This window comes from Drosophila ananassae, chromosome 2L (assembly GCF_017639315.1).
Source record: "Drosophila ananassae strain 14024-0371.13 chromosome 2L, ASM1763931v2, whole genome shotgun sequence".
NCBI classification, from domain to species: domain Eukaryota; kingdom Metazoa; phylum Arthropoda; class Insecta; order Diptera; family Drosophilidae; genus Drosophila; species Drosophila ananassae.
Window position 1 is genome coordinate 7,649,786 of NC_057927.1, and position 13,808 is coordinate 7,663,593.

A 13,808-nucleotide genomic window follows, 5' to 3' on the forward strand; every position below is an offset into this window, starting at 1 on the left:
TGTTATTTCAAAACATTTCCATTTATCAGCTCACAAATTGGGAATAGCAACTATCAGCATGACCCAGCAAAAAGTACAATAACAAGTGAAAATGAAAATGTATCATGAAAGAGCATATTCGGCGGGGCCGACACGTCAGTGAAATTGTTCTCTTAAAGTCCAGAACAGTCTACATTATAACTTATGAAGTCAAAACACGTAAATCCCCAAGCCCCCCAAGACTCAGAAGTTACTCATTTGTACATAATGTTGAAATCCACTGAATCATGGGAAATATGATCGTAAACAAAAAGGTGTTCGCCAATAAACTGGTTGGTTTAATTCACTAAAAAGCCGGGCCGAAATATGTAGAGAAAGGTCACAGACACTCTGTTTGGTCCACTCTTGATCTGCAAGAGAACCAGTTAGACGGCATTGGCCAGGTATGCGTCACAAACCATTAACAATAGGGGAAAGACAACAGGTAAGGCAGGCAAGCTTCGGGCTAAGGCGAAGCGTACACTCCCTATGAGTTGTATGCCAGTTTTTTGTAAAATAAAATCTTAAGCAAACGTAGGCTTGTTCCATCAACAATTTACTATTTTTTGAATCAACCATATAGTATTGAAAAATAAAAATACCTTCTGTAAGGGTATAAAAATAAAACTACCCAAAGAGTCCCCGACTCAAAGAGATACTTTTGTTCAAATAAAGAGAGAAACACTTTGATGGGTCTAAGAGAAATATGCCAATCTCTTGTCTATATATATACATAGGTATATATACTTGATTTTTATACTGGATTTATCTCGCCGGCTGGCAAAAATAATTATTCAGTACAGCTGCGCTTTGAGCTTCAGATGGAATTGAAAAAAGTGCCATAAATACTTTTAGCGAAATGAATACATATATAAAATATAACATCTAAAAAAAGCTATTGAAAAAAATATAAAAAAATTTGAATCAAATTGAAATATATTAAAATATTCTTCGAACTCATACCTATTTATTTGGACTCAATTGTGTCAAGTATTCAATAAATTTTATCATTGAAATTAAGCTTGTAGATAATTCTAATCTGAATGGAATGAAAAACACGGTATCTCTGATAATGACTAATAAAAGGAATCAATTTAGGATAAAAACCAAAAAAAGGAAATCTAAAATAGATCAATACATAAACAAACATATGTAAATAAATCACTGACCCTGTGTTAAACGCCTATCTCTTTTAAAAACATTATCTTTTGACTTTATGGCAGGTTCACTCGAAAATTTTCCCTGATTCATAAGTATGGGCTCGGTGCATCGCAGATAGGAATATAATCTACAAATAATAGTAGTCCTCAAATGAATCATATATGACGTGAAGGCGGGAGAGCAGATGACACCTGAGTTCCTAAAGATCAATCCCCAGCACACCATTCCCACGCTGGTGGACAACGGATTCTCCGTCTGGGAGTCCCGGGCCATCGCCATTTATTTGGTAGAGAAGTACGGCAAGGACGACTCCCTCTACCCGAAGGACCCTCAGAAGCAGGCGGTGGTCAACCAACGCTTGTACTTTGACCTGGGAAGCCTGGCGGACTCCTTCTCCAAATATTACTATCCCATTATCCTAACCGGCAAACCGGGATCCGATGACGACTTAAAGCGCATCGAAACTACCTTTGGGTTCCTCAACACCTTCCTCGAGGGCCAGGACTATGTAGCGGGCGACCACCTCACTGTGGCAGATTTCGCCATCCTCTCCTCCGTCTCCACCTTCGACATCGTTGAGTTCGACATCAGCAAGTACCCCAACGTGAACAGATGGTACCAGAATGCCAAGAAAGTCACTCCTGGCTGGGATGAGAGCTGGGAGAGTCTCCTGGAAGTGAAGGCCTACTTCCAGAGCATTTTAGCCAAAGAAGCTAAGAACTAATCGACCAAAGACAGTATTATCCTTTTCGCTTGTTCTTGTAAATTAAAAATAAATAATAAATATTTTAAGTATTTCATAAATCACAAAATTTTAAATGGGTAGCAATAATCAAATAACTCACAATTAAAATCACACCATTCCGTCTTGTCTAGACTAAATCTTGGTTCATATTCACGTGAATCTCAAGTGGTATAATGAAATCAATCTCATGTTCGATAAAGTTATTTATTGAAAGATTAAAGAGGTGATATTTATTAAAGAGGTCTGCTAATTTTTAAATCTTATCTGGAGTTTATAAAAAATTCCCAGCAATTAAATTATTCGATTTTTAAATTGCATCAAAACTAACATGAATCATGTCTTTGATAAATAAAACGCAGTTTTCTAGTCACACCCGTGGAATGTTTTTGGGGTTTTATCGACCAGTTCAGTCAGTTCTGAGTAGACATTAGGATATCGTGACAGATAGTTCCTCACCCTAATGGGAATCCAAAGTCAAAAGGTCAGGATTATCAAACACTAATAATATTTTTGTGGCCTTCTGTTCCAATACTCCTGCGGGCTTAGATTATAGAAGGCTATCCTTATCTGAAGATTTTATTATCCCTATTGTATTTCTTCCAAGTACTATCCATTTTTAAACTACAAAATTTATATTCAAAAGAACAAACCTATAGTTCCACTGCTAATTTTTTCATTTTCAAGAAATAAAAGTCATTCATCTTACCTTTAATAATTTATTTAAATTAAGCAAGCCGTAATAAACTTTATTCTATTACTACAATAAAATGCTTACATTTTCGGCAATTTTGAACAAATACACGCAAAGTGATACTTTATTATATAACAATAAACATATTCATGTATGGTGTGGTATGTATTTAAATTTTCCAATTTCGCTGCGTGGGCCGTCTCAGCTATTCTAGTCGACGCACAGTTGCCGATTTAACGATTTTAGTACCGAGATGCTATAGATATTTAGTCCTTGCTCTGCATGTACTTGATCAGATCGATGACGCGGTTGGAGTAACCGAACTCGTTGTCGTACCAGGAGATGAGCTTGACGAACTTGTCGTTCAGCGAAATGCCAGCCTTGGCATCGAACACCGACGAATGGGTGTCGCTGAGGAAGTCGGTGGAGACGACCTCCTCATCGGTGTAGCCAAGAATACCCTTCAGGGGTCCGTTGGCAGCCTCCTGAACCTTAGCCTTAATTTCATCGTAGCTGGCACCCTTGCCCAGGCGCACGGTCAGATCCACAACGGACACGTTGGGGGTGGGCACACGGAAGGCCATGCCAGTCAGCTTGCCGTTGAGGGCAGGGATGACCTTGCCGACGGCCTTGGCGGCACCGGTGGATGCCGGGATGATGTTCTGGGCAGCGCCACGTCCATCGCGCCACAGCTTGCCGGAAGGTCCATCGACGGTCTTCTGGGTGGCAGTGGTGGCGTGCACGGTGGTCATCAGACCCTCAACGATCTCGAAGTTATCGTTGATGACCTTGGCGAGGGGAGCCAGGCAGTTGGTGGTGCAGGAGGCGTTGGAGACCACCTTCATGTCCGGGCTGTAGGCATCCAGGTTGACACCGCAGACGAACATGGGAGCATCGGCCGAGGGGGCCGAGATGACCACCTTCTTGGCACCGCCCTTCAAGTGGGTGGAGGCCTTCTCGGTGGTGGTGAAGACACCAGTCGACTCAACAACGTACTCAGCGCCAGCGCTGGCCCAGTTGATGTTAGCAGGGTCGCGTTCGCTGAAAACGGTGATCTTCTGGCCGTTGACGACCAGGAAGCCGCCCTCAGCGGCGACGGTGCCCTTGAAACGTCCATGGGTGGAGTCGAATTTGAACAGGTAGACCATGTAGTTGACATCGATGAAGGGATCGTTGACGGCCACCACGTTGGCGCCCTTATCGATGGCGGCACGCAGAACCAGACGGCCGATGCGGCCAAATCCGTTAATTCCGATCTTCGACATGGTTATTGTTAAAATAAGTTAATTTTCTTTTGCAGTTGCAAATTTAACTTCCGCTCCTTTCGCTTGCTGAGAACCGACTGTGGTCACAATGAGACGTTGAGCACTTTCGCTTATACGAGAAAATTTTCAAGGTCAGTTGAATGTCATCTTTGCCAAAGGCAGCACAGCCATAGAAAAAAAGCTCTTTTTCTCTCATCACTGTGAAAGCTTAAGCTTTTTACGGTGCGCGTGTGCTTAACCCTTAGTTGGCTCACTGTGCTCGAATATTGGATGACATTATTGAAGCTATATATTTCTATATGCCAGGTTTAGTTTATTATAAAATTGATATTTATTTTTAAGACAAATTTATTGTTTTTTCTTTGAAAAATAATACTAAAAACAAACTCAAAGTTTAAGCTGCCAATAAGCTCTAAACAAATAGTAGACTTTGTAGAAAAAAATTATGAGCCTCTGAAAGGTTAAACTTAATTAATTACTCTCTCCCTTACTCTCTCTCTCACAACTCGTACTCTCTCTCATGAAATAAAAACTCAAAATACATACATATGTACATATGTTCACCAAAATTGTAATTGTTTTATTATTATTACTTCTAGGAATTTCTATAATATATAAATAGATAAGATAAAAATGCATTAGACCATAGACCAAATACCAAGTGCCCTCCCAGTTTAGATTAGTCTCTTATTAGTCAGTCCAGGAGCTTTCTATTTATATGTAAACGAAATGCAACGAAAGTGCTTGCATAACTTTATAGTATGTCATGAAAAAAATAAGAAAATGTGAGGTAATATGCCGGTGTAAAACGAAATCGGCTAAACACTTTTTCCATTTCATTCTAAACTTGCACATTTACCAAATATGTTAAAAATACGTCACAAGTTTCGAGGGTATGGGGTTTTTGACACGGCGTGCTTTTTAGGGGTCAAATGTAAGTGAATTGGTGACCTGGGGTTAGGAGCAAGGAAGAGAAAAGGAAAGGAAGCAAAATGTTACATAGCCTTTGGACTACCCTAAGCCTAGCGTACATACATACATTCATAGCATGGTTATTCATTCAAATACACATATTTATGTACAAATTTACGAATCTCATATAGAGAAAATATTAAATATTCAGCTCAACTAGATGTTTACTAAACTAATATTCAAGATCGAACGATTAAGTGGACCAGCCCCTCATCTTGGACTTTCATTTGGAACTTCTTATCAAATTAGAATATTTTTAAAACAGTTCATTTACGTCACAATCTTTTTTCTAAACTACACACAAAAATAAAATTTAAATTAAAACAGGCCAAACTCTATTATTGAGTATTTAATCTCTCATTCTCCAAAATAACATTTGCACACCATTTTAGATGACAATTTCAAGAAAATTTTACTATTTCGGCACCTACTTGAACATCCAAATATATTGGTTTCAAACCATCCATTTTTAAAGATATTTTGAAACTTTCCGTTTTAACATGAATTTTTTCTCAATTCAAAAACATTTTTGTGCAAAATGTCTGGTTAATGGTTATAGGTTTCTATTCTAAAACTACATATTTTTTAAGAATTTTTCAATTTACATTTTTTTTAGGATACCATATGTTCTAAGTTTTAAAAAAAAGGAAAAAAATATGTGATAACTCATTACTATCGAAATGGCTGTTAAGCTTATATACGCTTTTTTTTTACTGAAGTTACTACTGAGTTTTTTCTGAAGTAAAGTATCAAATTTTAGACTTAATAGAAATTAAAATCAATCCGCACCAGCCGCCTTCAGCGGAAAAATTGGCGATGAGATCAAATTTAAGTTGATTGTGTAGAACGCTCTCACAAATACAAACATTACCCCAGACATACATATAAAATTGAACAAAACTGAGAGAAAATAAAGTAAGAGAAGAAATAAATTTCCTACTTAACTATGCTATATAAGCCCGAGCATGGGTGGAATAATTGGTAGTCTCTGTAAAAACGCGAATCCCGTCAAACATGGACTTTTATTATTATAGCGCTGTAGCTGCTTGCCGGGCAGTTATCATGGTGGCCGAAACACTGGGCATCAAGTTGAACAAAAAGGTGGTGAACACCCTCAAGGGTGAGCAGATGAATCCGGATTTCATAAAGGTTAATCCCCAACACATCATACCCACCATTGTGGACGATGGATTCGTCCTCTGGGAATCTCGTGCCATTACCGCATACCTGGTGGAGAAGTACGGAAAGGATGACTCTCTCTACCCCAAGGATCCTCAAAAACGGGCCGTCGTCAACCAGCGTCTCTACTTCGACATGGGCATTTATAACGCCATGTTCAAATACTACTTCATAGCGTTCTCAACGGGTAAATATGGTTCCGAGGAGGACTTCAAGGGCTTGGAAAACGTCTTTGGATTCCTGAACACCTTCCTGGAGGGCCACGACTATGTGGCAGGCGACAAACTGACCATTGCCGACATTTCGATCCTGGCCAGCGTCTCCACCTTGGTCGCTATGGGATTTGAGCTCACCAAGTTCCCCAATGTGGACAAGTGGTACAACAACGCCAAGAACGTGGTCCCCGGATTCGCGGAGAACTGGGAAGGAGCTCAGTTGGTGGCCGAAAATGTCGTTGCCAGACTAAAATAAGTGATCTTTTTTTGTGTAAATAAAAATTAAATAATACAAACTATGGTCTTGGATTTTAATTCAGAATTATATGAATTAATTTTCAATCCTTTTAGGATATTTCGCTCAAGGATCGGATCGCTGTGGATCATATTCAATTTTTGTGGAATAGAAATCTGCAAGAGTATATATTCTTCGTTTTTTTCGAGGATGGGAAGGCAAATATTTTAAAGAGAGAATTGATAACAGTTAAACTTTAAAAACGGTTTAATCTATACAACGTGTTTCTGCTGTTAATAGCGATAGTACCAGTTACTAAGGTATTTGTCGACTTTTATTTAGCGCAATTGACCGACATCACTTATCACAAGAAATATGAGAGAACTACTACTACTCTACCCGCCACAAGTTCGTGAGATTTTTCTAACAAACAACGCCATATAAACAAGAGCCCCTGGGTGAGCGATTCAGTAAACAAGTTCCTCCAAGAGAACGAACAATATACGATATGGATTTCTACTACAGCCCTGGCAGTAGCGTTTGCCGGGCGGTGATCATGACCGCGAAGGCAGTGGGCGTGGAGCTGAACAAAAAGTATCTGAGCGTAGGAAAGGGTGATACTCTCAATCCGGAGTTCGTGAAGCTCAATCCCCAGCACACCATTCCCACCATTGTGGACAATGGATTTGTGCTCTGGGAGTCGCGTCCCATCGCCATTTACCTGGTGGAGAAGTACGGAAAGAACGATTCCCTCTACCCCAAGGATCCCCAAAAACGAGCCGTCGTCAACCAGCGCTTGTACTTCGATATGGGTACACTGTACTCCGCTTTCTCCAAGTTCTACTATTCCATTTTTCGACCAACAAAGCCCGGAACTCTCGACGACTACGCGAAGATTCAAGACGCCTTTAAGTTGCTGGACACCTTCCTCGAAGGCCAGGACTACGTGGCTGGGGACCAACTCACCATTGCGGATATCGCCTTAGTGGCCACAGTTTCCACCTATGAGTCCGTCGACTTTGATTTCAAAAAATACTCAAACGTAACCAGGTGGTACGAAAACTGCAAGAAAGTAGTGCCCGGTTGGGAGGAAAACTGGGAAGGCGTGCAAAGTTTCAAAAAACTTATTCAAGGAGGCCTGGATGAGTTCAAAAAGAAATACGGTTTATAAAATTGTGTATTCTCTCTGAATTCTGAACTCAGGTTGATCAATGTTTGTACATTATTTTCAAAGATTGGATGAATCACAGTATCAGTATATTGTTGAAATGCTTCGGAGATTTTAAAGAATCATGATGACTGCTCTTACAGATAAGAGGTAATCATCTTCCAATATATATTAAAAAAAAAAAATAACAAAACTAATTGTTTTTGGTAAACAACCGTGATTAAATTTTAACAATATATAATAATACTAATTTAAAGAATTCTCACCATTTTCACATTTTATTTTATAATGATATTCAAATAAAAATAAAATAATAACAAAATTTACCTCTTTCCATGACGCATAGCGAGGGTATGGCATGTTTGGGCCCAAACACTCTTATCGTTGTAGGCCTTTCCCAATTGTACTATCATTAACTCAATCCTGATAAAAAGTCGTCAACGCGAAACGAAATCAATTCCAGCCCGAAAAATAGAAGAGAACATGCCAGCCATGACCAGCAATTTTTATTATTTCACAATCTCAATGCTATATATAAGGGACGCCCACTTTCATCACCTCAGTTTACGATCCACCGGCACACAACATTCAACATGGATTTCTACTACAGTCCCGGAAGCAGCGGATGCCGCACCGTTCTCATGACCGCCAAGGCTGTGGGCGTGGAGCTGAACAAGATTATCCTGAACCTGCGGGAAGGTGAACAGCTGAAGCCAGAGTTCGTGAAGCTTAATCCCCAGCACACCATTCCCACGCTGGTGGACAACGGATTCTCTATCTGGGAGTCCCGCGCCATCGCCGTTTATTTGGTGGAGAAGTACGGCAAGGACGACTCCCTCTTCCCCAAGGATCCCAAGAAGCAGGCACTGGTGAACCAGCGATTGTACTTCGATATGGGTACTCTGTACGCCGCATTCTCCAAGTACTACTACCCCCTGATACGCACCGGTACTCCCGGATCTGAGGAAGATTACCAAAAGATCGGAACCGCCTTTGAGTTCCTTAACACCTTCCTCGAGGGCCAGGATTACGTGGCCGGGGACCACGTAACAGTGGCGGACATCGCCATTGTGGCCACTCTGTCCACCTTCGAAGCCATCGAGTTCAAAGACTTCAGCAAATACTCCAATGTCGCCCGGTATTACGAAAACGCCAAGAAAGTAGTTCCCGGCTGGACGGAGAACTGGGAGGGTCTGCAGGCTTTCAAGAAACGTGTTCAGGAAATACAGGCTGAACTCAAGAAGAATTAATGTTAACAACAAAATAATTTATTATATTGAATAAAAAAAAAATGAATATTTTATCAGATTTATAGAAATTACTGGGTTACTGGGTGTGTGAAAATGTTATTCAAAGGAATATGAAACTTTGTTTTTATCTACTCAAACAACAATTGCTTTCCAGACTTTATAAATTGAAAATATGCCTAAATGTGTATGCCTACATTTTGTTAAATGAACAAATATTGTTCTCTATTATAAACCAAAATCAGTCAGGTAAACACAAACAAATGGAAAAAGTTAAAACTTTTTATTCAACTTGCTGGGAGTATTCTACGGCGTAAATCACTTTATTATTTTTGATATACCCTTGCAGAGGGTAGTATAATTTTGATGAAACCTACAATATATATATTTTCTTTCTTGATCATCATCACCTTCATAAGGATCGGGACGCTACATCCCAAAATTGCGATATCCGATCCATACCCGATTATACCATTAAACTTTAAACTGCAAGAGTATACGAATTTTGGCTCAGCCCGAAGTTAGCTTTTCTATCTTGTTTTGAGATCTTTTGTATAAAAGTTAATTATATATACATATTTTTAGATCACAACAAACCACATACTACCTAAAAGCGAAATAGAATGAGTTATAAGAGAGATAAACACATACACCTACCGTAATTATCAGACAGGTAGAAAGCCAACGAGTATTTGGAACTTAACAGCCGGAATTTCTGCCACTGCCAATTTAGTCGATGGCTTCTATTCGAGCCGGCAGGGTTTATTGAAGACATTTCGCCATGGATCTATATAATATGCCAGGCTCACCGAGCACTCGAGCCATTATGATGACGGCCAAGGCCTTGGGAGTAGAGTATAACTCCAAGTTTCTGAACACCTTTGCGGGAGAGCAACTCAATCCAGAATTCGTGAAGATCAACCCCCAGCACACCATTCCCACACTGGTGGACCATGGATTCGTCATCTGGGAGACGCGGGCCATTGTTACTTACCTGGTGGAGCAGTACGGAGAGCCAGATTCCTCCCTGTACCCCAACAATCCCCAGAAGCGTGCTGTGATCAACCAGCGTCTGTACTTCGACATGGGAACCCTTTACGATTCGTTCGCAAAATACTACTTCCCACTTTTGCGAACCGGCAAGCCGGGAAGTCAGGAGGCCTTGGAGAAATGCAATACGGCCTTTGAGCTTCTCAATACTTTCCTGGAGGGACAGGATTACGTGGCGGGCTCTGAACTAACCGTGGCTGACATCGTCATCTTAGCCACTGTCTCTACCACAGAATTACTTCCCAACTTCGATTTTGGCAAATATCCAAATGTGGAGAGGTGGTACAAGAATGCGCAGAAGGTCACTCCCGGATGGAGCGAAAACCTGGAAAAGATTCAAGGTGCCAAAAAATTCCTTGAAGCGAACATGATAGAAACTTTGAAAGTGTAAACTTTAATAAAGAGAAACATTGAGAATTTTATTTAAAGACTTTTAACGATCATTTAAGGGAAATGCAAAATATAAAGCCAAATGAGCATAAGAACTGATAACAGTAAGATAAGATTGTAATTTTCAAACACCTGTTAAGATTCAACTTTACCTGTAATGCTTCATCGTGAAAAATATAAGTGATTTGGTTTAATTTCAAGAAAGCATGAAGTAGACACATTAAAAAGCTATAATCTATACCAGTACTCGGTGGGGCCATATAATATACATATAATCTGCAAAATAAATAATAATTACTTTTCTTATTTTTATTTGTATACTTAAGAGCAAACTTAAGAGAATATACAATGAAAAAGTATTAAAATAAAAGTTTGTAGAGAAAAGTGTATAACTCATCAATGGCGAACTTTATTAAATTGCTTACTAAAAATGACAAACATATTCTTGCTATCGTAGAAAATGAGAGAGCAGTTTCGCCATATAAATAGGGGACCCCTGTAGGAGTACATCAGTTTGCTTCGCTCTGTCGAACCCGTCGGTATACACTACAAATCTTCAACATGCCCCAATTGGATCTCTACAACATGCCCTTGGGTCCCACCAGCCGGGCCATCCAGATGATCGCCAAGGCTGTAGGCGTGAAACTGAACTCCAAGTTCATCAACACCATGGAGGGCGATCAGCTGAAGCCCGAGTTCGTGAAGATCAACCCCCAGCACACCATTCCCACCCTGGTGGATGACGGATTTGTTATCTGGGAGTCTCGAGCCATCGCCGTCTATCTGGTGGAGAAGTATGGCAAGCCCGACTCCTCCCTGTACCCCAATGACCCCCAGAAGCGAGCTCTAATCAACCAGCGGCTGTACTTCGACATGAGCACCTACGACGCTTTGAGCAAATATCTTTACCCTCTCTTCCGTACCGGAAAGCTTGGCGATCAGGAGACTCTGGACAAGTTCAACACCTCCATGGAGTTCCTTAACACCTTCCTCGAGGGTCAGGACTTCGTGGCCGGCAAGGAACTCACGGTGGCTGATATCGTCCTTTTGGCCACCGTCTCCGCCACCCAAGTGATTGCGTTCGACTTGGCCAAATTCCCCAACGTGGAAAGGTGGTACAAGAATGCCCCCAACGTGGTTCCTGGTTGGGCTGAGAATCTGAAGACCTTGGAGGAGGCTAAGAAGTTTTTTGATGAGAAAGTGGCTGAACTAAACAAATAAGTACTGATCTAAGTCAGCCGTCAATGCACCTTAGCACAACATTCGACATGGATTTCTAAGAAAATTTTCTTTTAAGAAAAATTAATGTTAACAACAAAATAATTTATTATGTTAAATAAAAGCTAATTTTTTTATGCCTAAATGTGTCTGCGTTTTGTTAAATGAATGCGTATTGTTTTCTATTATAAACCAAAATCTGTCAGGCAAATACAAACATTCGGAAAAAGTTAACAGTTTTGATCCAACTTGCTGCAAGTAATCTATGGCGTTAACAACTTTTTTATTTTTAGAATACCCTTACGGAGGGTAGAATACTTTTTATCTAAAGTTTACAACGCAGTCAAGAAACAGTCATATCCGACCCAATAAAATATTCTGTATTTTCTTGATCAACATCCCTTTCTGAGTGGATAGATATCAAATTCTTCGTGCCTGCCGGCAGGGTTTATTGCGGACTTCCCCAGAAGCGTGCTGAGATCAACCAGCGCCTGTATTTCGACATGGGCACCTTATACGATGCTTTCGCAAAATTCATTTAAGAAAAATGCAAATATATTAAGCCAACTGAGTATAAGAACTGATAACATAAGATAAGATTGTCATTTTCAAACATCTGATAAGATTTGTCATATGAACTCTACCTGTAATGCTTCATCATGAAAAATACAAGTGTTTTGATTTCACCCTAATCGGGTGAAGTATATAATTTATAACTATAAAAAATAACGAAATTATTCCGAACCTGCAAAATAAATAATTGTAATCACATTTCTAATCACATTTGAATAGTTTAAACAAACTGTGGAATAGTTACTATGGAACGTTAGTAAAAGAATAATAAATTAATAGATAATTATATAGTGTGTGTAGCAGAGTGTATAACTCATACAACTATAAGGTATGTCTTCTAGAGGTTTCTCTATTTATGTTTTCTTAAACCTCTATCGCGAAATTTATAAAAATTGTTTACTAACAATGACAAACATATTCTCGCTATCGTAAAAAATGAGAGAGCAGTTTCGCCATATAAATAGAGGGCCCCTGTAGGAGTACAATCAGTTTGCTTCGCTCTGTCGACCCCTTCGGTACACACTCCAAATTCTTCAACATGCCCCAATTGGATCTCTACAACATGCCCATGGCTCCCGCCAGCCGGGCCATCCAGATGATTGCCAAGGCCGTGGGCGTGGAACTGAACTCCAAGTTCATCAACACCTTGGAGGGTGATCAGCTGAAGCCCGAGTTCGTGAAGATCAACCCCCAGCACACCATTCCCACCCTGGTGGATGACGGATTTGCCATCTGGGAGTCGCGAGCCATCGCCGTCTATCTGGTGGAGAAGTACGGCAAGCCCGACTCCTCTCTGTACCCCAAGGATCCCCAGAAGCGGGCTCTGATCAACCAGCGGTTGTACTTCGATATGGGCACTGTCTACGACGCTTTGGGCAAATACCTGTTCCCTCTCTTCCGTACCGGAAAGCTTGGCGATCAGGAGGCTCTGGACAAGTTCAACACCGCCATTGGGTTCCTCAATACCTTCCTCGAGGGTCAGGACTTCGTGGCCGGCAAGGAACTGACGGTGGCTGATATCGTCCTTTTGGCCACTGTCTCCACCACCCAATTGATTGCGTTCGACTTGGCCAAATTCCCCAACGTGGAAAGGTGGTACAAGAATGCCCCCAAAGTGGTTCCTGGTTGGGCTGAGAATCTGAAGTCCTTGGAGGAGGCTAAGAAGTTTTTCGATGAGAAAGTAGCTGCACTAAGTAAATAAGTACTGAACGTAGTAAGCCCTCAATGTTTAAATTATTCTTAATTGTAAATAAAAACTTGTTTAAAAATTAAACGATCTTGTTTGAACAAAAGGGGGGTGAAATAAGCTTAAAATATTCCTTATGCTTATTATTCAAGAAGATAAAAAGCAAACTAATATGTGCTTTTAATTCAATAAATATTATTTTTCTGGTACAATTAATTTCTTAATCTTAGCCATTAAATATAAATCAAACTTGAGTTCTGAGTCATAAAACTATTACCCTATGTAGTTGTCGTAATAATTATCCAAAATTGCTGCGTTTTATTTTAACGAACTCTATGTGGCCTGACCCCAGACCTCTCGGCGCACTTGCCCCAATCGGAGAAATGTGCTCATTATCTGGCCATTAGCTAAGCACCTTCGCCATTTGACAAAAGCTCCCACCCAGGGACTATATAGAAGTTGCAAGTCACTCTGTGACTCTGACTATATATGGAA

At 40.3% G+C, this 13,808-nt stretch overlaps 5 protein-coding genes across 6 annotated transcripts; 4 read left to right on the forward strand and 1 right to left on the reverse strand.

Annotated features, from left to right (window-relative positions):
- Positions 1-796: 796 nt before the first annotated feature.
- Positions 797-6,545, forward strand: LOC6500722 (glutathione S-transferase D2). Of its 2 annotated transcripts, XM_032456406.2 has the most exons (3): positions 1,322-1,855; position 4,907; positions 5,838-6,545. In XM_032456406.2, exons 1-3 carry the CDS (start codon positions 1,364-1,366, stop codon positions 6,500-6,502), a joined length of 1,158 nt encoding a protein of 385 aa, XP_032312297.1. In that variant the 5' UTR covers positions 1,322-1,363; the 3' UTR covers positions 6,503-6,545. The 2 variants fall into 2 exon arrangements, with proteins under 2 accessions (XP_001953794.1, XP_032312297.1); XM_001953758.4 differs by lacking the exons at position 4,907; positions 5,838-6,545 and adding an exon at positions 797-1,170 and having other exon boundaries at positions 1,242-1,983.
- On the reverse strand, positions 2,701-4,032 carry LOC6499840 (glyceraldehyde-3-phosphate dehydrogenase 2). The gene has a single exon (XM_001953759.4). It carries the CDS (start codon positions 3,878-3,880, stop codon positions 2,882-2,884), a length of 999 nt encoding a protein of 332 aa, XP_001953795.1. The 5' UTR covers positions 3,881-4,032; the 3' UTR covers positions 2,701-2,881.
- A 148-nt stretch (positions 6,546-6,693) lies between the features above and the next one.
- On the forward strand, positions 6,694-8,952 carry LOC26515040. Its single transcript, XM_014911886.3, has 2 exons — positions 6,694-7,649; positions 8,066-8,952. The coding sequence occupies exons 1-2, from the start codon at positions 6,990-6,992 to the stop codon at positions 8,897-8,899; spliced, it is 1,494 nt and encodes a 497-aa protein (XP_014767372.2). The 5' UTR covers positions 6,694-6,989; the 3' UTR covers positions 8,900-8,952.
- Positions 8,953-9,617: 665 nt separating this feature from the next.
- Positions 9,618-11,706, forward strand: LOC6500725. The gene is made up of 2 exons (XM_032456409.2): positions 9,618-10,289; positions 10,850-11,706. The coding sequence occupies exons 1-2, from the start codon at positions 9,678-9,680 to the stop codon at positions 11,555-11,557; spliced, it is 1,320 nt and encodes a 439-aa protein (XP_032312300.1). The 5' UTR covers positions 9,618-9,677; the 3' UTR covers positions 11,558-11,706.
- An 899-nt stretch (positions 11,707-12,605) lies between these two features.
- Positions 12,606-13,400, forward strand: LOC6500726 (glutathione S-transferase D7). Its single transcript, XM_032449611.2, has one exon. It carries the CDS (start codon positions 12,666-12,668, stop codon positions 13,326-13,328), a length of 663 nt encoding a protein of 220 aa, XP_032305502.1. The 5' UTR covers positions 12,606-12,665; the 3' UTR covers positions 13,329-13,400.
- Positions 13,401-13,808: the final 408 nt, after the last annotated feature.

Excerpts from the sequence above, each read along its gene's own strand:
- LOC6500722 (XM_032456406.2), top strand. The coding sequence starts at position 1,364 with ATGACACCTGAGTTCCTAAAGATCAATCCCCAGCACACCATTCCCACG.
- LOC6499840 (XM_001953759.4), bottom strand. The coding sequence starts at position 3,880 with ATGTCGAAGATCGGAATTAACGGATTTGGCCGCATCGGCCGTCTGGTT.
- LOC26515040 (XM_014911886.3), top strand. The coding sequence starts at position 6,990 with ATGGATTTCTACTACAGCCCTGGCAGTAGCGTTTGCCGGGCGGTGATC. Across the intron at positions 7,650-8,065 it reads TCAAAAAGAAATACGGTTTA|CTCAATCCTGATAAAAAGTC; the intron begins TAAAATTGTGTA and ends TACTATCATTAA.
- LOC6500725 (XM_032456409.2), top strand. The coding sequence starts at position 9,678 with ATGGATCTATATAATATGCCAGGCTCACCGAGCACTCGAGCCATTATG. Across the intron at positions 10,290-10,849 it reads ACCTGGAAAAGATTCAAGGT|TTTGCTTCGCTCTGTCGAAC; the intron begins GCCAAAAAATTC and ends GGAGTACATCAG.
- LOC6500726 (XM_032449611.2), top strand. The coding sequence starts at position 12,666 with ATGCCCCAATTGGATCTCTACAACATGCCCATGGCTCCCGCCAGCCGG.